This window comes from Vanacampus margaritifer, chromosome 12 (assembly GCF_051991255.1).
Source record: "Vanacampus margaritifer isolate UIUO_Vmar chromosome 12, RoL_Vmar_1.0, whole genome shotgun sequence".
NCBI classification, from domain to species: domain Eukaryota; kingdom Metazoa; phylum Chordata; class Actinopteri; order Syngnathiformes; family Syngnathidae; genus Vanacampus; species Vanacampus margaritifer.
Genome location: NC_135443.1, coordinates 19,458,445 through 19,483,284, shown reverse-complemented (window position 1 = coordinate 19,483,284; position 24,840 = coordinate 19,458,445). Strand labels below are relative to the sequence as shown.

The 24,840-nt window shown below is 42.1% G+C and overlaps 1 protein-coding gene across 19 annotated transcripts in view; it reads left to right on the top strand.

Annotated features, from left to right (window-relative positions):
* kcnma1a (potassium large conductance calcium-activated channel, subfamily M, alpha member 1a) overlaps window positions 1-15,370 on the top strand; it is a 181,974-nt gene extending 166,604 nt beyond the window's left edge. For 13 of the 19 annotated variants that reach the window (XM_077581858.1, XM_077581869.1, XM_077581859.1 and 10 more), the window contains 5 exons: window positions 3,551-3,745; window positions 3,962-4,080; window positions 4,738-4,962; window positions 6,963-6,991; window positions 12,449-15,370. In XM_077581858.1, coding sequence (XP_077437984.1) covers window positions 3,551-3,745; window positions 3,962-4,080; window positions 4,738-4,962; window positions 6,963-6,991; window positions 12,449-12,600 — 720 coding nt within the window. In that variant the 3' untranslated portion in view covers window positions 12,601-15,370. The remainder of the gene's footprint in view (window positions 1-3,550; window positions 3,746-3,961; window positions 4,081-4,737; window positions 4,963-6,962; window positions 6,992-12,448) is intronic. The other 6 variants (XM_077581862.1, XM_077581865.1, XM_077581872.1 and 3 more) reach the window with 1 other exon arrangement.
* The last annotated feature ends 9,470 nt before the right edge of the window (window positions 15,371-24,840 follow it).

Genomic DNA, 24,840 nt, shown 5'->3' with positions numbered 1-24,840 from the left:
CCCTGCTACATCGCAGAGTTTTTTGTGTGGAATGTATTATTTGCTGCTACAGTATAGCACAATAATCCACAATTTCTAGTGATCATTCCTTATATGTTTTACCGTAGCCTCAGTCACCAATGCACTTTTCAGCCATTTTTTGGAATGAACAAAATGACTGTACTCATGCAAGAGCACCAGACATTTGAGTCCCAAAAAATTGTGAAAACTGACATTTTGAAAATTACTTAAACTATGCCCGGCCTCTTAAAGGCTAATCTAACACTATAATAAGTACAACATTTTCTCAAAAAAATTTAGCCTGTAATTTTTGTGTGCTTAAACAATATACAATGTTGTTGTTTTTTAAGTATGTTTTAATTAGTTTAATCATGTTTTAGGTGCGTGGCTGAGATGGTGAACTGTTTTTTTATGTGGGCTTTCTATCACTATCAATGATTTTCACCCATTGAACGTATCTCCTGTAGGGAACAGGGTTCAACTGTATAATGAGATAAAGCTATAAATCCTGCCGAATCTGACAGAAGCCTTTTTGTTGTTGATAATGTTTGTTTTATAAGCGAGGGAATTCAATGAGACCATTTTCTGTTTGGAAAAGTGAGAATACGTTGCTGAGCTTTTTGAGCTTACAAGTTTTTCGTGCCTGCACCAAGAAGCAGGAGTGGGTAAAGGAAATGGTACTGGTACATTGATCCGACACGTCTGCCAGCTTCACTGACATCAAAGCCAGATAGTTGGCATGGCTCCTCATTTGAAGTAGTCTCAATTCAACTTAGAGTCTTTTAATGAAGTAAGTATGGAATGTTAGCGTAATGGCGCTGACACCAGCTCGACTTTAACAGGCCTCGCGAACGTTCTTTCATCTCCTGACAATGCCACCACCGCATCAAAGATCAGGAAAAAAAAAGAAGAAGAGGCAAGCGGGAAGAAAATATAACCTTCAACACCTCGTTTTTTTTCCCACTCATGGCCAAGTGTATTTTTCCGCTCGGTGCCGTGATGGCTTCATTCCAGCGGCTCGCTTAGTGTGCGAGGGGTTAGAGAAGCTGCGCGGAGGCGAGCCGAGGGAGTCGAGTGGGCATCAGCTGTAGCGTGGCGGCGGTCAGAGGTGAAGGCGGCTAATGGACAGTGCTCATCCATCATGAGGCTCGGCAGGCCTGTCAGGGGCCCGCCGAGAGGAGCTGCCACTCTCGGCATCGACTGCCGACTGACACCGACTGTCTTCGCACGCCGCCAAAAGCAGCACGTGATCTGCTTGACGGACAGGAGACGCTGACGCCCGCAGAGTGCAGTCAAGTCCCATGTTTGTGAAGGGAGAGTGATGTTAGACTCAAGCACATCATCAGAATACATCCTGGTGGTGTTTTTTTGTTTTTGTTTTTTTATCTTAATGATTGAAAATTGTTGGGAAATGGGCATACTATTACTTATATTTTTAATAGTAATGCACAATTTAGCTTTAAATGTTAATCATGGATTCTGCAGGGTATACATTGGCCACTTGAATCTTTTATACCAAAGTGACTCCGAATATCCAAACCAATAGCGGAGCGAGAAGCAAGGCCTCTCATCAGACGACAATATTGATTGATCCATTGAACCCTGCACGATTCAAATCGCCTCCAGCGACCAGTCAAGCCAACCTACCTCGAGACGACAAAAGGCATTCGCGATGGGGAAGGCGGCGCTCTCCTCTCTCACATGCTAGCGGAGATGACAAGCGCAGGATCCTGAATTTGTACTCTTGCTGAAATTTGCAAGAGAAAAATTGACAAAATGATAAAAGCCGTTGTGAGCCTATTATTTGGTTTTCTTTTTGGAGAATAAAATGAACACACTATTGGATGAGATTTGGGGATAATGTAGATCATGACCAGAACAACCCAAAATTTCCAACAAAATATTTAATATTGAGTAAGTAAAACAAATTGAAAACCCTTTTAGGTTTTGTGTTTATTTTATTTTCCCAAGAAAACTTTGCTAAGCCTGTTCGTTAGAGACGGACTGGGACCAAAATTCAGCCCCGGAAAAATATTTGTCAAAGCAGGATGGGGGTTGCAGATAACCAACAACACACGGCGAATCATATTTGTTGACGGGGTTGGGGGTTGCGGATGACAGGCAACATCCAGCGATTACTAGTTGTCATTTGATGACGGGGGAAGCCGTTGCGTATGGCCGCAGGCGATTAATATTAATTGACGGGGGGACAAGAAAAGTAAGAAAAGCCTGGCGGCCCGCCAGGTATATAAGGCACTGGGGGAAACCCTGTTTGTATTTGTGACTTAAAAGTGTTTTTGACCCACGTGGTCACACAGCACAAGAAGGAACACTCACCCAGCTTACCCTACACTTCTCATTTTTTACATTTGTGATCTAGAAGTATTTTCATACTGTATATTGTCTTTAATAATACTTTGCAGTTGGCAGAAGTTAGGTTACGGTGTGTTCAGATTGAGAAACTTGGGTTACGTCCCAACGGGCGCAAAAGTGTTCTTGGTGCTGGTCAACAGTTTTAACCCTATAAACCAGAGGTGGGCATCGAGGGCCAGAGTCCTGCAGGTTTTGCAGGTTGCCTTTCTCCAACACAGCTGATATATGATCAGCTCATCAGCAAGCTCTGCATAAGCCTGATAATGAGCCTGTTGATTGGAATCAGCTTGCGTTGGAAGTGAGAAACCTCCAAAACCTGCAGGACTACGGCCCTCGAGGACCGAGATTGCCCACCTCTGCTATAAACCCTGAACAATGACATTTATGAGAGAAAATTCGGATTATTTGTAATCAATTGTTGAACAAAAAAATAAATAATAATTTTGTTTTTGTAAACCAACTTCCACACATGAGTTATGATTTGTGCCATATTTGATACATCCAATCATAATGCTTTAAATTCATACATACTCTCTCAAAAATATAATAATAAACAGGCATATCAAACATATTAGTATTTACAAAAACCAGAAAGAACATTTCCCACTATTAATAAGCAAAGGTCTCTCCTTTCTCAATCGATTTTGCAAGGTCTCTGAAAAGCCATCACCTGGGTGATACTGCCCTCTAATGCGGATGGTTACGTTTAAGGTAGCACAGGTTGTGTTTGAGCAATAAACATAATTTCATGCATTAAAGTAAAGCATTTAATGAATGTTAACGTATCACATTTAAAATATTTGTCCATGTCAAAATGTTAGGGTCATTTTTTCCCCATTTTAAATTATGCAAGTAATTAACTGATTAAAAAAAGAGGAGGATGAGCATGTTGAAGACGTCCTCAAAATATTAAATGTCCAAAATAATTAACACATAACCGGTGCTCTTCAAATTTGGCAGGGGAAAAAATGTTGATAAAAAAGTCTTTTTTGTTCAGCGATTAATCGTGATTAATCAGAATTCTAAGATGTGATTAATCTGATTAAAAATGTTATCGTTTGACAGCCTTAATTTAATATGATACGTTTGGCGTTACCGTGTTAATGCATCCTGGTGGTTCAATGTGAAACTCCGCAAAGTATCTACTTGTAGATAACCTCCTACCATTTCTCCCCAGACATACTTCAATGACAACATCCTGACACTGATCAGGACGCTGGTCACAGGAGGAGCCACGCCGGAGCTGGAGGGCCTCCTGGCCGAGGAAAACGCTCTGCGAGGGGGCTACAGCACGCCGCAGACGCTGGCCAACCGAGACAGGTGTCGCGTTGCCCAGCTCGCTCTCTACGACGGGCCCTTCGCCGACTTGGGGGTAAGAGGAAGTTTAAACGGAGATGACACATTTTGGCACTCGCCGGCAGCACGCATTTGGATGCCTCGCATCGTCGACGCTCTTAATCCAATGTGAAGAACAGCGATCACGCAAAGCAGTGGATGCAGAACATTTTTCCATGCCAATGATTTGTAAACATGTGTCGTATCGTATGATTCCTCTAACGTACACCCATGTGTTTTGTGTTGTCACCAGGATGGCGGCTGCTACGGCGACTTGTTCTGCAAAGCACTGAAGACGTACAACATGCTGTGTTTTGGAATCTACAGATTGAGAGACGCTCATCTAAATTCACCAAGCCAGTGTACAAAACGGTAAAATATCACTTAACACTTAAGTCATTCAAACCCCAAAAATGTATTAGTACGTTTTTTAATACTTGTCCAGCACCCCCAGAAAAGTATTATACGTTGTTGTTTTTAAATAGTTTTTTACGCTTCTGACATGAAGAGGTGACTTAAAGCAATGGCTGGGAGTGAATGAGTTAAAGGGGAAGTCAACCCATTTTTGTTTTAATTTATTTGTGTGACAATAATATGTTCTCTGCAGCCCACTAGTCTAAATATGGTATTCTGGTTGATATTGCATTAGTGGAATATGAGCAGCAAAATCCATATCAGAGGCGGCCATTTTGCCACTTGTTGTCGACTGAAGATGACATCAATGTTGCTCAGGTCTCAGGTAACAACCAATCACAGCACGGCTTCAGAAAACAGGTGAGCTGTGATTGGTCGATTGGATTTTGCTCCTTAACTCATATTCCACAAATGTAATATTAATCAGAATCTCATGTTTAGACTAGTGAGGATTATTGTCAGAAAATGTTTAAGGTTGACTTCCACTTTAAATAGATTGCCTGGCTCAAATTTCTACACTTTAGCTGCCTTACAACTAGCGTGGGATGTATGGACCTGAGGGCCGTTGGCAGCCTTGTTGATTGTTAACATTTCCGAAACATGTCTTCTGTGCAGATACGTGATCACCAACCCACCGTACGAGTTTGAGCTGGTGCCTACGGACTTGATCTTCTGCCTCATGCAGTTCGACCACAATGCGGGCCAGTCGCGGACCAGCTTGTCCCACTCGTCCCACTCCTCTCATTCCTCCAGCAAGAAGAGCTCGTCCGTCCACTCCGTCCCAGCCTCCAACCGGCAAAACCGCAGCAGTAAAACCCGGGAAGCCCGAGAAAAACAAAAGTACGAGCGCTCAACAGAATTTCCCGTGCATGCAAGCTCAGTGTTTTTATACGTGTGATTTATCTGTATTCGCTGCGTGGTTGTGTGTGAGTGTGTTGTGAGTTTTATCGCGTGTTGTGTTCTGCTTCCTTGCTTCTGCTTTTCCTCCATAATCATCTTCACTGTGTCATCACAACATTACATTAACTCACTTGACAAAGTCTGTGTGTAGACAAACTGCCGAGTCATTTTTAAACAATCTAAAATTGACTGCAGTTTGGCAAACTGCGGTTGGAAAGTAGCCTGAAAGTGCAAAACTACACACATATTGATGGTTGTTGGTAGTCGTGTACCTGGTGTTGATGTCTTGTCCTATTTTGGCCATTTAATACAAATGGTTTGATCATTATTAATATGTGTAGGAGTTATTGTACTCCCTGCGAAGCTTAAAGCCCGATTCAAATTTTAAGGATTATTGTCACTTATCCAGGCAGAAGGGGACATCTTCAGCATTTTACCTACTCCAGTTTACAATTTTCAAAATACAGTATTTGAAAAGTAAAAACTGTACCGGAAGTAGATTAAAGTTCAAAGTAGCTTCATACCTACAAGATTTATTCCAATACGACTGATTAAATGTTATGTTTTAAGTGTAAAAAAACAACAAACAATCAAAGTTTTTTTTTTATCTGTCCATATTTAATTATTTTTTATTTAATTCAGTAATTATTTAGTGTACCATATCACTGAGGACGCAAACCTATTTCAAATAAAATAACATTTATCATTATTAAAATGTATAATTTCTTTCTGCAATTGTCACACAAGTATAGAAAGACGTTAACAACAATCAAATGTGAAAACATGAAAACACTTGACTAGTGCCAGTGCAAGTGGGTACTGGTGTGTGTAATTGACATCCAGTAGTCCTCACTGTGCCTGAACAGCAATCACTTCGCGGGGATTACATGATATCACCTGTCTGTATTCTCCTTTACTTGCGGAATGTTTGGAATTTGTACAAGCTTAAATGAGGACAAAAGAAGCAATACCTTAGGTGTTGCTTGAAATGTCATCCCTCATGAGCTGTGTTTGACATTTTGTTGTTCACGGTGCATCTGCTTGACTGCATGTTAGCAGGCACTTCTTCCTGTTTTGTTTTAAGAGATAAGAGTTTGACCTATTTGTTAAATATGTCTTATTCCCCTTTAAAATTGCATTCAATGGACTATTAGGGCCACACTGAAAAGAAGTTTGAATTATTATAGCACAAGAATAAAGTCAAAATTGTATCTATCTATTTATTTGTTAGTTTATTTCTGTTTGTATAATGTATGTAATGTATGTATACTTGTTTTTTTTAAATTAATTTAGAAAAAAAAAGTCCAGTATTTTCTAGGGGGTGGGGGTAGGAGGGATAATAACAATTCCAAGCTAAAATGTTTGCAATGTTATGGGAATAGAGTCCAATTTTTTTCAAAACTTTTTTTTACGTCTCAAGACTATGGACAGTTTAAGGGAATTTGTATACTGTAATTTATGTATTTACTTTATTTCCAACAAAATGTAATCTTTCAAAAATAAAATAAAATAATGTATATATTTAAATAGTATGAAAAAAAAAACTTTTTTCTGAAGAAGTATTTCCTATATCAAAAGTTCCCAATTTAAATACAGTATTATAATCTAGTATATATACTGTGTATATATATATATATATATATATATATATATATATATAAATATATAATAAAAAATATATATATATATATATATATTTGTTGTTCATAATAATATTATGAAAATGTGTTCTTTTTAGTGTGGCCCTGGTACTTAACTAAACAAGAGCCTAAATGAACAACTGTGATCCAGTTGTGAAAAGCATGCAGATTAGTCCGCTATATTGTAAAAGTAGTTGTAGTTTGCCCTTAAAGTGATCATGTATAATGTGACTTTATTTGGTGTGTAGACTGTAAATCCTGACTTACTTACAGTAGATTACTCACCTCTCTCTCTTGAAGTGCAACAAGGATGAATAGAATGGGCCCAGGTACGCAAGTTAACGATTCTGCATGACTTGGCAACCTTGACGTTCCATCATAAGCGCGTCCTCTGCGGACGCGCTTATGATGCGGGGAGTTTGCTTTTATTTACGACCTTCACTTAAGAACATGCCTCACTTTCAGTTTTTGCTTGAAAGCAAACACTGCTGTTGCTCCTTTTTCCTTCCACCCCTCCTCTTCCTTCCACCCAAGCCCATCTCTGCAATGCATGACGTTGACACACTACCTTTCTTTTGTTTCTCCGATCACCTCTCCTTGCTATCGTGGCTTTGTTGTGCCATCTATCGCTCCCTCTTATCATTTCCTTTCAACTTTGAGATGGTTTGCCTTGTGTGAGAGCGAGGGCTGTGTGTTTGCGCATCTTTCCTTCCTTGACTTGATGGGGTGAACAACGCATGTAGGTCACATGATTCAAATCCTCCTGATGCAGCCGCAGGACTTGCTTGTGAGGAGGGGGGGAAAAAGTGCGGCCAGCTTCACGCCATTAGTCACACTGAGAAAGTGGGAGGCGTGACCGATCTGAAGCTTAAATTGGAGTTCGTATGAGTATCTCCACTCATGATGTGCTGCTTTGAGGCAACAAGTTGGCCGTATCTGAAACAGCGAGACGGCAGACATCTTGCCCCACCGCGGGCGCGACACCACACATCAAATGTAGCGCATGCGGCCCCCGGCCCCAAAATCTTGCCCACTTACCCGAACTTTGAGCAGATGAATCTCCACACATGCGACGCACGCACACATAGCAAAAAGTTGAAATTAAATTTTTACAAGTGACCTGGAAAATTCTCGGAGATACTTAAAAAGTCAAGAAACTATCAACTCATACAAACTTGCTTAAATGTTTCAATCTTGGCTCAAATAGATGCTATGTTTAAATTAAGTGGCTGGTTGGAATAGAGCCTGAGCTGCTTTGTATTTCTTTACAAAGAAGACGTGTGGCTAAAATGTGAGGCAATTACACACCGTCTGTTACTTGTTCTGTGTGGGTACTCGGTATGCTACTGGAATGCGCCATCCCAAAAAATAAAAATAAATAGGGATGTAACAACAATGTTAATATTGTGATATTGTGATATTAAAACTGCCGCGATATTGTCATCAAGTCACAATTTTAAAAGCAGCACATTTGTTTAAAAAAAGTCAGGTTGATTTCCATTTGTGCAGTTCTAGCAGCCTCTGGTGGTTAGTTTTTTTAGTACAGTTTAATTTTCACAGGCATGTTTTGTCCCTTCCATCCATCCATCCATTCATCCATCCATTTACTACCGCTTATCTGGGGTCGGGTCGCGGGGGCAGCAGCTTTAGGAGGGAAGCCCAGACTTCCCTGTCCCCAGCCACTTCAACCAGCTTCTCCGGAGGGATTCCAAGGCGTTCCTAGGCACGCCGACATAGTCTCTCCAGTTGTCTTAAGTCGTCCCTAGGGCCTTTTTATTTATTTTTTTTATTTTTATTTTTTCTGGAGAGCTCAGTATTGTTCATTCGGTAATTTTACCGATTTGACATGTCATCATCATTGCTCTCTTTTTTATTTATTTTTATTTTTTTATTTTGTTTTTTTGTATGTGGGTAAGTATGTGTACGTGAGTGTGTATTCATTAGTTCACCTAAAACCTAAAAAAAAATCCCGTAACGTTCACCTAAACCGAACACTTCAGAACCCAGCCGGAGCCGTGGGGCAGTCAGGAGACCCAAGGAAGGACCAAAGAAAGGAAAGTGAAATCCAGCACCGATCAGACACCACCCACCGGGCCACCAACCAGAGTCCTTCACCAACCCCAGAAACATCCAAACTCCAACAAATCAGGGAGACCCCAAGAGACCAAAGGAGAGACCGAGGAAAAGAAGGAAGGACAGACGAAGCAGAGTGAGATCCACAGACACCAGCCTCCACCGATTCAACAACCAGAGGAAGAAGCAGATTGTGTCTGAGTTTCGATAGATGCTGGTGTGGTGGATCTGGCATGTATGAAAATCTCCACCAAAGAGGGGAGCCGTCGACCCCTGCCAGGACAGAGCAAGTGCAACACCTCAGGGGCCCCAGGCCACAGCAGCGCCAAGGGACAACCCCCGGGCCCGCAGGGGCCACTGGCCGGAGAGCAAACCCAGGAAAAGGAGCGCCCCCCCACCCCAACATGGCCCGCGCCCCCAACCCAACGCAGCAGGACGGGGCACTGCAGGCCCGCCAGGCACCCCACCGGTCCACAGCCCCCGCCCATCCACCCCCGCCATCCATCCCAAATCAGCCCCAGACACCCCAGCACCCCCGACCCCACCCCCACCAACCGGCAGCCACCTAGCCCCCGACCCCCAGATCCCGGGGACCCCCCGCACCCAAGCATCGGTGCCGAAGAGGGGCCGGACAGTGGAGCGGAGAGGGCACCCGCGCCCACCCCACCATCCCGCCGCATGGAGGGACGGAACACCGGGGGCAGAAGGGGAAATGGGGGCACCGGGGGACGGGCGGCACCCCCGAACCCCAGGCCCAGCGGGGAAAGGCCCCGGTCGTCACTCCAGCGTTAGTGAAAGCTAACCCTGTTACTGAGATCGCCAGCTCGCAGACTGGCGAACTCTACCCCTACACCTTGAATGTGACCCCACCCAGTGTATATACAAGTGTGTGTGTGTGGTGCATTAAAATTGGGAGCAGGTGAACCGGAGCAGAGGGAAATTATATCCCCACGCTCCGATCCACCTGCCTCCCAGGCATGTCAGTGAGTGTATGTGGTGCATTCCCTGGGGCCTTCTGCCAGTGGGACATGCCCGGAACACCTCTCCAGGGAGGCGCCCAGGAGGAATCCGAACCAGATGCCCGAGCCACCTCAACTGGCTCCTCTCCACGTGGAGGAGCAGCGGCTCAACCCTGAGTCCCTCCTGGATGACCGAGCTTCTCAGCCTGAACACCCTGCGGAGGAAACTAATTTCAGCCGCTTGTATCTGAAATCTTGTTTTTTCGGTCACGACCCACAGCTCATGACCATAGGTCAGGGTAAAAACGTAGATCAACCAGTAAATCGAGAGCTTCGCCTTTTGGCTCAGCTCCTTCTTCACCACCACAGACTAATACAGAGCCCGCATCACTGCAGACGCTGCACCGATGCGCCTGTCGATCTCCCGCTCCCTCCTGCCCTCACTCGTGAACAAGACCCCATGATACTTGAACTCCTCCACTTGGGGCAGGAGCTCCTCCCCTACCTGGAGAGAGCATGTCACCCTTTTCCGACTGAGGACCATGGTCTTGGATTTGGAGGTGCTGATCCTCATCCCACCGCTTCACACTCGGCTGCGAACCGCTCCAGTGAGAGTTGGAGATCACGGCTTGATGAAGCCAACAGCACCACATCATCTGCAAAAAGCAGAGATGCAATGCTGAGGCTACCAAACCGGACCCCCTCAACGCTTTGGCTGCACCTTGAAATTCTATCCATAAAAGCTATGAACAGAATTGGTGACAAAGGGCAGCCTTGGCGGAGTCCAACCCTCACTGGGAACGAATCCGACTTACTGCCGGTAATGCGGACCAAACTCTGACATCGGTCGTACAGGGACTGAACAGCCCGTACCAGGGGGCTCGGTACCCCGTACTCCCGAAGCACCCCCCACAGGACTCCCCGAAGAATGCGGTCAAACGCCATCTCCAAATCCACAAAACACATGTAGACCGGTTGAGCGAACTCCCATGCACCCTCGAGGACCCTGCCGAGGGTGTAGAGCTGGTCCACTGTTCCACAGCCGGGACGAAAACCACACTGCTCCTCTTGAATCCGAGATTCAACTTCCCTACGGACCCTCCTCTCCAGCACCCCTGAATAGATCTTACCAGGAAGACTGAGGCGTGTGATCCCTCTATAGTTGGAGCACACCCTCCAGTCCCCCTTCTTAAAAAGGGGGACCACCAGCCCCACAACATCCAGAGATTTTAGGAACTCCGGGCGGATCTCATCCACCCCCGGGGCCTTGCCACTGAGAAGCTTTCCATCCACCTCAGTGACTTTGTCCCCAGAGATAGGAGAACCCACCTCGGAGTCCCCAGACTCTGCTTCCACAAAGGAAGACGTGTCGGTGAAATTGAGGAGGTCTTCGAAGTATTTGCCCCACCGATTCACAACGTCCCGAGTCGAGGTCAGCAGCACCCCATCTCCACTATACACAGTGTTAATGGTGCACTGCACCTCTCCTGAGACGCCGGATGGTGGACCAGAATTTCTTTGAAGCCGCTTGGAAGTTATTTTCCATAGCCTCACCAAACTCCTCCCATGTCCGAGTTTTTGCCTCAGCGACCGCTGAAGCTGCATTCCGCTTGGCCAGCCGGTACCTGTCAGCTGCCTCCGGAGTCCCACAGGCCAAGAAGGCCCCCGATAGGACTCCTTCAGCTTGATGGCATCCCTTACCGCTGGTGTCCACCAGCGGGTTTGAGGATTGCAGCCACGACAGGCACCGACCACCTTATGGCCACAGCTCCGATCGGCCGCATCAGCAATCGAGGCACAAAACATGGTCCACTCAGACGCAATGTCCCCACCTCCCCCCGGGACAAGGGAGAAGTTCTGCCTGGGCGTTGAAACTCTCTAGATTCTGCCAGACGTTCCCAGCAAATCCTCACAATACGTTTAGATTTACCAGGTCTTTCCCCGCCAACTGAGCCAACACACCATCAGGTGATCAGTTGACAGCTTCGCCCCCCTCTTTACCGAGTGTTCAAAACATGCGGCCGCAAAGTCGATCATGTGTGTTTAAAATCCACACTAATGGTCAGATGAGGGGGAACCTAATATATGCTTGTGAACAGAGTCAATATGTGGAGGAACTCAATGTCATTAACAAGTGGCTCAATATTAAGTGTTATTAGGTTGATTGTAGGTTGTTTATATGCATTGCTGTTATGTACAAAAGCGCAATATTGTGTTTTTTTTTAGTATGAGCTCTTTTTTTTTTTACAATATTGTGACCTTCTTTAATATCGCCAACCTCCCCACAGTAATGTGATAATTCTCATATCGTGACCTTCATATTGTGATAATATCGTATCATGATGTTTGGATATTGTTACATCCCTACAACTAGATGTACTCTTCCACTCACAAGAATTTTGTATAATTCATTCATTCATTGTCAGTGCAGTAAAATGACATCTTTGACATTTACCACCATCAATGGCAACGAATTAGTTTCCTTCTTTCACATTACAGAGAATAGCGAAAAGCAATATATTGCTGTCAAAATGATGTCACCTGGTTTGTCATCTACCACAGTAAAATTAACACCTGCCTCAAATAGACAACTCACTTCTCCCATCAGAAAAAACAATTCCATTTCAGTTCAACTCAGTTTTATTTATATAGCGACAACTCACAGACAACCGTTATAATATAGAGCCTACCGAGCTTCTTCTTCCGACTTAACTCTGGTCTCTCTGTGTCTGTCATCTTGTTTGTCGTCTCCAGAAAAGAAATGGTTTACAGATGAACCGGACAACGCGTACCCACGGAACATTCAGATCAAGCCCATGAGCACCCACATGGCCAACCAAGTCAACCAGTACAAATCCACCAGTAGTCTGATTCCACCCATCCGAGAAGTCGAAGACGAATGCTGAGCCGCTTTTTACGTTTTCACTCAGCAGACGTCTTGGAAGAGAGATAATGATGATGAAGACGATAGGACGTGCTTCAGTCTTCTAAGACGAGAACTGGACAGGAATCCAAACTGGACCTGCTATGTGTATACCTTTAATGCTACTTCCATGCTCTTTGAACATTATTTTATTTATTGATGTATCAATAGAGATGTACATAATGACAATCAAATAACATATTGTACAGCCCCCCTAATCCCCCCTAGCACTTTTTTGGAATTATTATTTGAAGATTTGACGAGAGAGCGAGTACTTCCTGTAATGCTTTGCAATGGTTGGCAAACAGTGACGGCTTATTAGAGGGGGAGGCTCGCATCATCGCCCCAAAGATTTCACCGGACACGACTCTTCCAGACAGCCGGGCTCACCGTTCTCCATCTTGTGTGTACTTCTGTTCTATTTGCACTAAAACAAAACAAAACAATAACGCAGTTATGTTGACAAGGAACTGTGGGCTTAGGAGGGATCCTTTCATGCAGATCATGTCATCTGGAGTGTAGCCTGAGTGAAGAAACAGCCTCGGATAAGAACAACGTTGCATCCGAACCAGAACCCAACCACGTTTGAGCAAGAAGCAGCAGCAGCTTTCGTGATCACAAAGAAAAAGAACGGACGTTCAAATTGCCACGTATCGCGTAAAAGTGGGAAAAAACGGGTCCTCCTCTGACCGCTAGAGACTGCCTGGCACGGGGTTGGCACGGAGGCGCTTGGATGTTCGCCGTCGCCAATCCCAGATGTCGATCGCCTCAAATAAACAAGACAAAGAAACTCTCCGGAGTGAAGCTGCTCTGTGCTGTGCTGCTTAAGGAAAAGCTCAAACTTGGTTGGGCGGAAATGCAACCGAGAAGATTCCCAGTAGGCTTGTGGTTTTGCTTTGGTCAGGACTGCCCAAACATCCCACTTTCATAAGAACAAAGGCAAAAAAAAAAACTGACAAGTACATATCATTCAAGTTGTGTTTCCGCCCCGACATCTATGCTTTATCAAAATAGTATTTTTTTAACTCACTAAACGCCATCTTCAGCCTGGCAGCTCGCCTCTGAAAACCGAAGCTTAGTTCGACAAATAAGCTAAACGAAGGACAGGCGGACTGAACAAATGCTTTCAAGAGTTCTATATATAAATATATATCTAAAATAATTGTCATAATAACAATAATAGATGATAGAGTCGCTTCCTCCGACTGAATGACCTTATTATGTGTCTGACCTAAATTAGGTCCCAAGTGTGAAGACGAAAGAGAGCTCACACTATTGCAAAGTGTGACCATGTTGGTTGTTTTTGTGTGTGTGCGTGTGTATGTTTGTTTTTCTGTTCATTTGGCAAAATACAATTTTAAACCAAGAGAGAACATGTTGCCGCATCTCTCGTCTATAGGCTGCAAAAGAAGTCATACGTGGAAAAGTGCTGTCGGTGTTTGTGTAAACTCGAGCCATTTAACTTCGGCAGTATAGACGCTCGTTTCTTTCATCGGAGCTCAAAAGCACGTCGGAAAAGCTTTCATGTCCGTCTATTGGGTGTGGTGCAACTATACTGAAGCCTCATGCACATTGTCCTAAAGTGAACTTTGAACTGTGATCATATCGTCGTCACACTTGTAGCAAATAGATTTCACAGGAAAAAAAAAAGAGAAGAAAAACAAACGATTCCAAATTGAATGACTATTTGATCATGGAATCCCGATTGTTGATGGTTAAAGCTAAAGATGGAAAGGTAGCACCAATGCGGTAAACCGAAAGAACGTCCTTCATTTTCCTGCCTTTTATGACCCAGCGTTAACATTCCATTTTTTGTTTACAGACGATACGTTTCAGGTCTTTAAACATGATCACCCCATATAACACGCTTCATGCTGCAAACTGGCTTTAACACGACGCACCGATTAATGCAATATTTGTCTGATTAGTTTTTGTTTTGTTTTTGCAATTTGTCTCCTGTCTGCGTTTCTCAACGTGCTTTCTTTTTTGTTTGTTTTTGAAGTGCCATGATGAGTTGTAGTTGAGCATCCTTCAGTCATTCAGGGACACAAGCTCGCTTTTATGTATTTATTTTTTTTAAATCCGTTGATTATTTCTCACTGTGTCGTCGTCGTCTTGCACCAGTGTGGAGAACATCCAAGCCGTGAACGCCTCCATGGGCGGTGCAGTGCCAGGCAGTGCTCGAAGGTCAAGAGGAGGGCCCGCCCGCGTCAAGCCCCACTAATCGCGACAAGTGGCAGATTTCCTCGGTGGTAGTTACTGTTTGGATGACTGAACGATGCGCACTTTAAACAATCATCTGACGCATCATATGTTGCACTTCATGAGTTGATCGATTTTTGCTGTTAAGGAATGGATAGAATAATTTATTTGGTGAAAGTTGTACAAGATATTCTAATCTATAACGCATACAGAGACTGGAGTTGGGTCTCAAGTCTTAAATAATGCATTCAAAATTGCATTTTTTTTGTGTGTGGTTATTTTCATCAGTTGAAGGAGTATTTCAGGCATCACGTTGTTGTCGTCCGCCACAGCAAATCGGGAGTTTGACATAGCAGTCTCTTTGTTTTGGATGTGTTCTAGACATGATGGATTATTTTGATGGTGCTGAGTTGACCTACCTGACTCTGTCAAATATAATCTGCTGATAAATATACTGTCTTGTACAAAATGTTTGTACATAGATTGTACATGGTTTCTTTTTGTATTTTTCTCAAATTAAAATGGATGTATTTGTGTTCTAAAGCGGAAAACCTGACTTTTCTGTTCTTTCATGAGTTGTGTCAGTAAAATTCCAGGACACTTGTCACCAATCCAAAATAGAATGTTTCCCCGTGCACTTTCCCAGCATTCTATGTCGTCCCATTGGATTTTGTCACCACGGCAGGTGAGAATGGAGGTTGCTCCAGGATGGCAATGTTCTTCTCGGCCAGGAACTGTCAGATGCTCAGATACATCTTGTGACCACACGTTTTATAGTGAGGCAGCCATCACTTGTCGTTCTATAGTATCAAGGTTATTTTAGTTAACAAAAACTAATGAAAAAAACACTAAAATTTAAAACACAATTTCGTTAAATGAAATAAAATAAAAACAAAAATACTTCTTAAAAAACGAAGACTAACTGAAACTACATTTTATGTTGGCACATCTAACCAAAAATAACAAGAATTGTAGCGAAAATGTCCTTCGTTTTAGTCTTTGGTGATTAATTTAAATGTCATTTTAAGTATATTTATTTAACTGAAATAAGGACCTTTGAAAGTGTGTCACACAGAAGTGACGTCATCTTGCACCTTCAGATGATGTCGCTCCTAGTTGACAATTTTTTGCGTGCTTTACTTTTGGTTCCAATAGCTCAACTCGTTTGCTTTATCATTTAACTCAGCCGAAATGCAACGCTAGGTAAGAAATTTTGGGGGGTTTTCCTTTCATTTTACCATGGTGTTTTTTTTAAATATTGCACACAAGTAATACCCTTAAAACAAAAACGAAAACTAAGCATTTTTTGTAAATAACTAAAACTAATAAAAACTAACAGAACTACCCTGAAAGCTCATTAAAACTGACCAAATTTAAAAATCAAAGCTCAAAAACGAAATAAAAACTAACTAAAATGAAAATTCTAAAAGTATAATAACAACCCTGTATAGTATACAACTCTTCTCCTGCGCTCAACAAATGAAGTCGCAGGATCTCTGGTTGATCGTCTGGCCCTGTAGACAGAACTCTTAATGTTCACATTGAGGAATGTGATCAACATGACTTTAACTTTGGACTTGGACTGTCTTGCCTTTTCATCCTTGGCCACACAGGACACTTCCACAAAAGATCCATGACTCATCACTGGTGATGACTCTCAAGCCAGTCTACTTTTATTAGTCTGTTTCATCATCCCTCTGTAAATAGTCAGCGGCTGCTGAGGGCTGTGGTCACAGTGACGTTCTCCATGCAGGGCGATTACGTTGAAAGAGAAGATGGGTTTGGAAAATACCAGTCCTGGATCTTTTCTGACGTACCTCGCACCTTCTAATACATGATATTTAGTATTTAAGTTACTTCATCTAGTGTAGTAACTTTGACGCCAAGACTTAACGGTAAAGAAGAAAACTGATTTTCTAATTAAGTAGCTGTAATTTACGTGAATGACATTGCAAATTTTGAAGTTAACATATACTACGTGACCCCCCACCCCCTCTCCAAAAAAAATCAATATGGCCACATTTTTTTATTCAGTTTTTATTTGATTATTTTTTCCTGCATCATTTCATTCAGTTGTTTTATTAATCTAATTATAATTCATACTGAACTTTACTTTACTGAAAAATTGCTATGATTGTCTGATCCCAAATACAATTTTTGAAATGTTCAAATCATATTATTTTATTAAAATTCCATTGGCCATTCATAGTTTTTATTTATTAATACAGTACTTCTAATATAAATCACAATTTTCTGATCCAAAATAACCGCCCAAATACGTTTGATTCATGAAGCACATTTTTGAGTTTTTTTAATTCATTATTAGTTGTTCAGTTATTTTATTAATTTATTAACAATCATGATATATTATTATTTTTTATTTTATTTTTTATTTTAAAGCAGCTTTCTGTTGATGATGTATAATATGTCCATCTACTGCACGTTATGGCTTACAGGATTATGAATTCCTATCCAGGCGTGGTATCTGTTTATGAAGGTGAGAGAAATGTCAGTGCACGCCTTCACACTGACTCTCCATAAATGACAGGTGCTGACAGATTGCACTGTGTGACCTTGACTATGTTCAATGTAAAATATGAAATATCATTGGCTTAGCCCAGCCCGCAGGGAGGAGGACGCAGGGGCCCGTTGGTGACCCCTCGCCTCCGAGTCAGCGCCAATACCGACGCGGTTGCGGCATTAGTCTTGATTTACGTATAGTGACATGTTATTAGCTGCTCCATCACTTTGGCCTGTCAGTCAGCGAGGATCCACTGTGATAGAATTGGAGGAATAACATTGTGACCGCATCGCCTGCTGGATCTCAAGGGATGAGGCCATGGATCAACACTGTGGAGACTGTTTGGGAATTGCGGCAAAAGATGGCGAACGTGCTTCGGCTTTACATATCAGCATTTTTAGAAACAGCTGAGTAAGTTTATTTGTAACTCACTAAAATACTTTTACATATGTTTGAGAATATTGGTGAGTTTTTGTGACCAAGGAAGATGAATTTGTTGGAAGAATGATAAACATAATTGCGAGACGGTGCCCGACCTTTTGGAACCCCATTGGAACTAAATGAGTCCAAGATGGTTGATAAACTTGAAAAAAAAATGGCAATGGATGTTTCACCTTGTTGTCATACGGAGATGAGGCGCCTGTAGACGTAACGCACCAGTCAAGGGCGACAGACCGTGTCAAGGCCACTTGGTCATCTCCCTGGAGTTCCTCAAACGCCACCTCCAGTCCCAATTTGGAGGTGTTACAATGATTCCCCGTAACAGGAGCTCCTCCATCTTGTGGGCAATTTCACACGCCAGCCTGCCAGCCAGGCATTTGTCCTCATTTCTCTTGCTCATGTGCAAACACGGTTAGCCCCAGGTTAGTGTGCACGGAGGTCGGGAGGAGGGCTTGGCACTCGTCCACTTTCCAGACGCAGCATCGCAAGTGGACAAAGTGGCGAGGGAGCAGCAGCAGTCACAACACAAGGCGGAGGAAGGTGTGTGATGAATACATGGACATAAGTGAGGGGTGAGGAAGAAGCTGTTTTTTTAATTTTTTTTTTAAAGGGATGTAGGATCCCGTTGTTCTATAGGCTTAGTCCTCAATAGAGTGCAGGTCAGCTGGAGCTTGTGATGGGAAAATGAAGCTTCATGAAGCACTTGCGATGTTTTGACTCCTCTAGATGGTGCTCTTGGTTTAAAAAGGAATCTGGAAATGGAAATTGATTACATTTCCACTGCATCTTTAAACCGAGAGTCCCATCTAGAGGAGTCAAAAAATACCACAAGTGCTTCATGAAGCTTCATTTGTTTATCACTAGCTTGAACGATTCATTGCCGATACAACTCTTAACTGGTTGCCAGTAGATCTCAAGCAGCAAAGCAACAAACTGAATGATTTTGAATGATAAGAATAGTTTTTAAATTTTCATTTTAGTTAGTTTTTATCTCAGTTTGAGTTTTGGTTTTTAAATTTAGTTAGTTTCCAGGGTTCTGTTATTTTTTTTTATTTATTATTAGTTTTAAGTTGTTTTTTAAAATTCTTATTTTTAGTTTAGTTTTAGTTAACACACACACACACACACACATTTGCACACACACTCACAGCATGTGTGAGATGCTTTCAAAATGATTGATTTACAATAAAGTGTCTGGGGGTGTGCGCATGCAGCCAGAACTGATGCCGATCGATCTCTCTGAAATTGATTGATCAGCCGTTTAGCTCGGCCGTGTGTTTACCGCGCGGGGGCGAGCTGCAGACTCCGCCTCTTCCTCCCCCTCATCCCCCCACCGTAAAGCGACGGCCAAATGCCCCCTTGGCGTCTCTTTTCATTGCACGGGCAAAAACAAGCCATATCACAATCCGAACCATAAAAATGCAATCATACAGCAAGAAATACTGCATAAACATTTACGATTGTGTACTTTATTCTGCTATCAACGTGTCCTTCTGTGACTTGGAGATAGCGCGCCTTTAAAAGTAATGACTTACCTGCTCTGTGCGAGGGGTGAGGGGGGTTGTTGAGGAGCACTCTGGGCCTTATCACGGTGTCACATTGAGGCTCCCCCTGAAGGAGGTCGCTGAAATAACCAATGGCGGTGCTTTCATACCAACAAATAGCGAGTTCTCAGCCGTACGTAAAAGATGATACATCAGCGCCCTTTGCCTGTTTGAGCACACTTGAGATGACGATCATACATAATTTAAAGGGCGCGCCTCGTCTGCAAAGAGTGCACACGAGGGTGTGGGACGACACCGACCGTGTGACCTCTGTGGCGGGAAACAAAGCTCTCCAGTCTCCAGCAGGCTGCAAAACAAGCTATTATTTCAATAATTGCCTAGAACACCCTCTTGTTCCTTATGAACTGTTTTACACGTTTGGGCGCAGCCGCAGGATGTCACAACGCCAGTAAAGTTTAATGTCAGCGATGTTAAATTCTTGCAAAAAAAATGAATAAATAAAATCATCTGGGGAGGCGTTATTATGTTCCGCAGGATGCAACGTGCTCATATAGCAGGTGGTCTCAAACAGGATACAACATATATTACAAAAACCTGAAAGACGACTCGTCTCATGCTTTGTGACCAACTAGTGCTGTCACTATTGAAATTTTTTTAATCGATTAATCTATAGATTATTCGACTAGTCGGATTCATTTAAATTTTGGATTGAAGTGTATTACAAAAGTCCCCCCCTGATTACTGTTTATTAACCAGTGATTGTTTTTTATTTCGTACTTTATATTCGTATAGCGATAGGGGGGAATAGGGGGTCAAACTCGGCCGACCAGTTATGCTAGACGCATGTAAACAGTCTACTAGTGAGATGTCTACTGTGCTAAATCTACTAATTCTGTCCAAGAATGATATCCCTGGTGTCAAATTCACTGGTATAGATGTCGAAGAACATGCAAATGTTCAATTAAGGAGATGGCTTGAGTGTTCGATGGCTGAAAAAGACGGGGAAAATAGCCGACCTGGTCCAGAGATAAAGTTTTTTTTCTCCCCCTCAAAGCATCGTCCTACACAACTGACACTGACATTCTCCAGTTTCAAAATGCTATTCTTCCTTTAGCACCATATGCCTTGTCTGTCATATTTGGCTGTCTTAGGCTTTTTTTTTTTATTGCTTTTTTTGTGGGTGTAGCAATTGCAAATCTACTCAGAAATTCTTGGGCATAATCAACAAAACTTGCTACCTCAATTCTTTCAATTATTATATTCTTCCTGCTTAGAAACCAGTTTTTTTAATTCAGAAAAGGCCCTACAGATACATTTTCATACATGTCACAGCTGCACGAAAGGCAATAAAATAAAAAATCAGGCGGTTAGCAAGACAGGTCCGAACAACAGTGGCAACGCCATTTTAATACTTTTCCTCGTTATCAATTATTGGTGTCTGGCAGTCGCGGTAGTATCAAACGCCAAAATAAATAAATAAATAAAGACAATCCCTTACCTCTTCGGGACGGCGGTGGCCGGCAAGCCGGGCAAGGGATCAGGATTGTCATCGGTAGGAGCATGCATGTCATGATGGCCCCCAACTAAATATTTACTACATATGAAGGTGAAAGGCTTCACTTTGCTGGCGTTCAACTGCTCTTTTGGACGTCCGCATAAGTTGATCCTTATTCACTTTTATAATCCCTCTGAATTTTTGGCTTCGGGAAACGAATAAAGAATACATCATTCATATGTGGACGGTCGTAGTGTCTGGAGTTGTGTCTGTAAGTTCCATAACAGCAGTGTTTACTCTGCATGGCTTCTTTTCCAGAGATAAACAAGAACAAAACAAGCACAAGTCGTCAATGAGCCGGCTTCATTTTTGACCTCCTTCCAGTTCAAGCTGCTGAAGTCACGTGACCTTGCGGTCTAAAAATCAGCCATTGTTTTCCCAAGTAAAAACAGATGTTTGCAAATGTCTTATTTTGAGTTGTGACAATTATTTTAATAATTGATTAATCAGTTAATTTTGACAGCTCTATGAACCCTGTAAACCCTGAACCTTGTCTAATCTCTCGCCAAACCCAAAGACGAATTTCAACCCCAAACCCAAATTTAGGAATATCCTAAGGCAAAGACAAATAGCAACCAAATTGGGTCATCAATCGGAAGCAGTGTTTAGAATGTTAACACAGTCACTCTATTCATCAAATCCAAGTGCGACATTCTGACACACCATTGACCTCTGATGACTTTGACTGGTGTCACATTCAAGCGCGATAGGAAAATCTAACAAAACAGCACCACCGTAAACATATCAATATACGTGCATTTGCCGGTGTGTGACAGGCATCGGCCAAAGACAGCCAGGCCCGCCAATCAGCCATGATCAACGTTTCCATGACGATGAGGCATGCCGGGCACATGAGCCGTGGCCCAGATAAACAGTGATCCTTTAGCAAAACAAGGAGGTCATTACAGCAGCTTGTCAAATCAATGCCCACTGTGTCCAACTTGATTAAGACGTCTCTGCTCAGCTCCGACGCGCTCCGTCAATAGTGGGAAGGAGGTGGTGTGAGGCTTGGCCGTGTGTGTGTGTGTGTGCGCGCACGTGCATGTGGCTCAGATGATTGGAGTGAAATAGCCATCAGTCAGGGAGGCGAGGTGGACTAATGATTCCCCGTGCTGCCTATTAGAAGTACATGACAAGTCAATCCTGCTCACAAGGAGACAAGTGTGTGTGTGTGCGTATGTGTGTGTGTGCGTGTGCGTGTGTGTGTGTGATGAAGAAAAAGGAAAAAGTGACCTTGTAGCTGCAACATTGGAGGCTGAATGTAATTGGCAAGAGCAGCTAATCTTTACCTGGGGGCGATTAACAGAATTAAAGGGGAAGAAGAAAGGTGCGGGGGCGGGGCTTTTCTCTTCTTTGCTGCCATTTGTAATTTGGCTTTGGCTTATGTTGATGAATCCTTCACTCTCATTCTTGTTCATGCTTTTCTATCTTGACACAAAACAACAGGGAGGAGGGTTCCTTTACACATGACAAAACAGTCGGTCATCATTGTAGTCCGACAGAAGTGACTGGACTACAATTTGCTTATCCATGTACAAAAGTAAGAGCTTTTTTTGTGTCTTTTCTTTTTTTTTTTGTAAATGTGGGAGTACATATTTGTAAAATAGTTCATGCAGTAATTCTTCTTATCGATGTAATGTTATAAATGTATGTAAAAAAACAAAAACCTTTTTCAAAAAGTTTTTGGGTAATATTACAACAACATAGTAAAACTTAATTTATAACAACATAACATAACATAACAATGGTGATCAAAAATAACTGTAAAGGCGGAATTTTGTGAGCAAGAAGTCATAGAATGGTACACAACAAGTGTAATTTTGCACTTTTAAAACTTTAATATTACAATTTTTTTTTAAAAAAAGACTAAATTCATGCAATCAGTAATTATTGGTAGGTATGCTGCAAATTAATTAATCTTAATATAAATTTTAAGGGCAAGTTTTCTAAATATTGTTTTAGAGAATAAAGTAAAAAGTGAAGTGTGGGGGGGTAATTTTCTCTGAATAATGTCATAATTATATGACAGTAATGCAGTGGTGCTAAACAGTTAGTGTCCCCTTTCTTTTTGTTTGTCACACTTACTGTAGTTTCCCATCATCAAACAAATATAAATAATAGTGAAAGACAACACAAGTAAACACAAAATGCAGTTTTTCGGGGGTTTCCAAACCGACATGGCTCTGTGTAAAAAGTGATTGCCACTTAACTGCTTGAGCCGCCATGCGCAACAACCGAAATCAAGCGGGTTTTTTTCTATAACGAGCAATGAATGGGTCTTCCACATCTATGTGGCGTTTTTTCTGTCCCACTCATCCTTGCAGAACTGTTTTAATTCAGCAACAGCAAATGACCTTTTAAAGGCATTCCAGTGCATTTCAATCAAATTCAAGTCTGGACTTTGACTAGGTCTTACCAAAACCCTCATCTTAATTATTAAAGAGAGGAAAGTATACATTAAAATAAATACAATAATTTTCATGGAATTGTATTTTCAATATTTTCTGGCAATATTTGTTTTGCATTTTCTGTAATTGTAGTCGCCTATGTGGGGGGGAAATAAACATGCTCACAAAATTACATCATTCTCTGATTATTATTTGCATTGTTCTTTTAAAACAATAACTTTAACCTGGAAAAAGCACAAGCACCACCATAAATATGTTTTTTACTTTATTATGTGTTCAAATATGAATATGAACTTTTCCCTTCATTGTGAAAGGCTAGCTGGCTGATCAATATGTTTGCAAAGACAAGGTCGGAATTTTCATCCTGCCTGATGAAAAAAAACCTGTTAATACCCTCATGTGAAGGTTCATGCTTTACTCACAAAAACAAACACATCTGACAAAGCAATAATAAGCCTGAAGCTCAGGCAGGTCCAACCTAACGGTCTTTGAGTGATCAATACATGTGTGCTATTGGCATCAAATCATTATGCGCTTCTTATTATGACGAACTATTGTACCAAGGATCCCAAACATCAATGTCTGAAGAGGTTATAGTGGAACACTCTCTTGTACTATAGAAAGTAATACTTATATTGTATTGTTCTCCATTTTTAGTCAGTAAATCAGACTAGCAAGCTAGCTAGTTAGCTTGCTAGCAGATGAGTATGACTACAGTAGCAGTTTTTTGTTTTTGAATTGGAAATAGTTTACTTAGCTCAGTCTATCTATCTATCTATCTATCTATCTATCTATCTATCTATCTATCTATCTATCTATCTATCAATTGATAGGAGGTAGATCTTTTCCTCCGCGTGTTCGTTTTCTTTCGGGTAGTGAGAATGTTGGTTATCCGAATGCAGGCTGTAGATCGATGAACAGTTACTTCGAAGCTTTTATTTCTACAGAATATTCCGGGCACAAGTGAGTTATAGACAATGGCTGCAGCCTCTCACAAGTGCGAAGATTATAGAGGACTTACAACATTCTTATACTATCTTGAAGGGCGGTACCACAAAGCCCCCAGCAAACAGCCCATTCGGAGCTCACCGGACATGAGATAAGACTTTAAAAACATCATTCAAACACATTGATTTCAACCACAGACAATGGCCCATTGTTGTGGAATAGAAGAGGTTTTTCAGACATGCCGGCACCTGGCAGAAATTGCGATAACACTCATAAAGATACATCCGCAGAATAAAGCTCTACTGAGGAAATAAGGAAATTAAAACAGTTGTGACTAAATCTGGGCAAAAGACCCTTTTCACTAAATCTGGGCAGAAGACCCTCTTCACTAAATCTGGGCAGAAGACTATCTATCTATCTATCTATCTATCTATCTATCTATCTATCTATCTATCTATCTATCTATCTATCTATCTATCTATCTATCTATCTATCTATCTATCTATCTATCTATCTATCTATCCATCCATCCATCCATCCATCCATCCATCCATCCATGGTAACTAGGTAGCTTATATCTGGCACTGCTAGCTACTAGCTAGCTGGTTGTTTATACATCTTTTCTGTGCTATCTGTGTAGTTT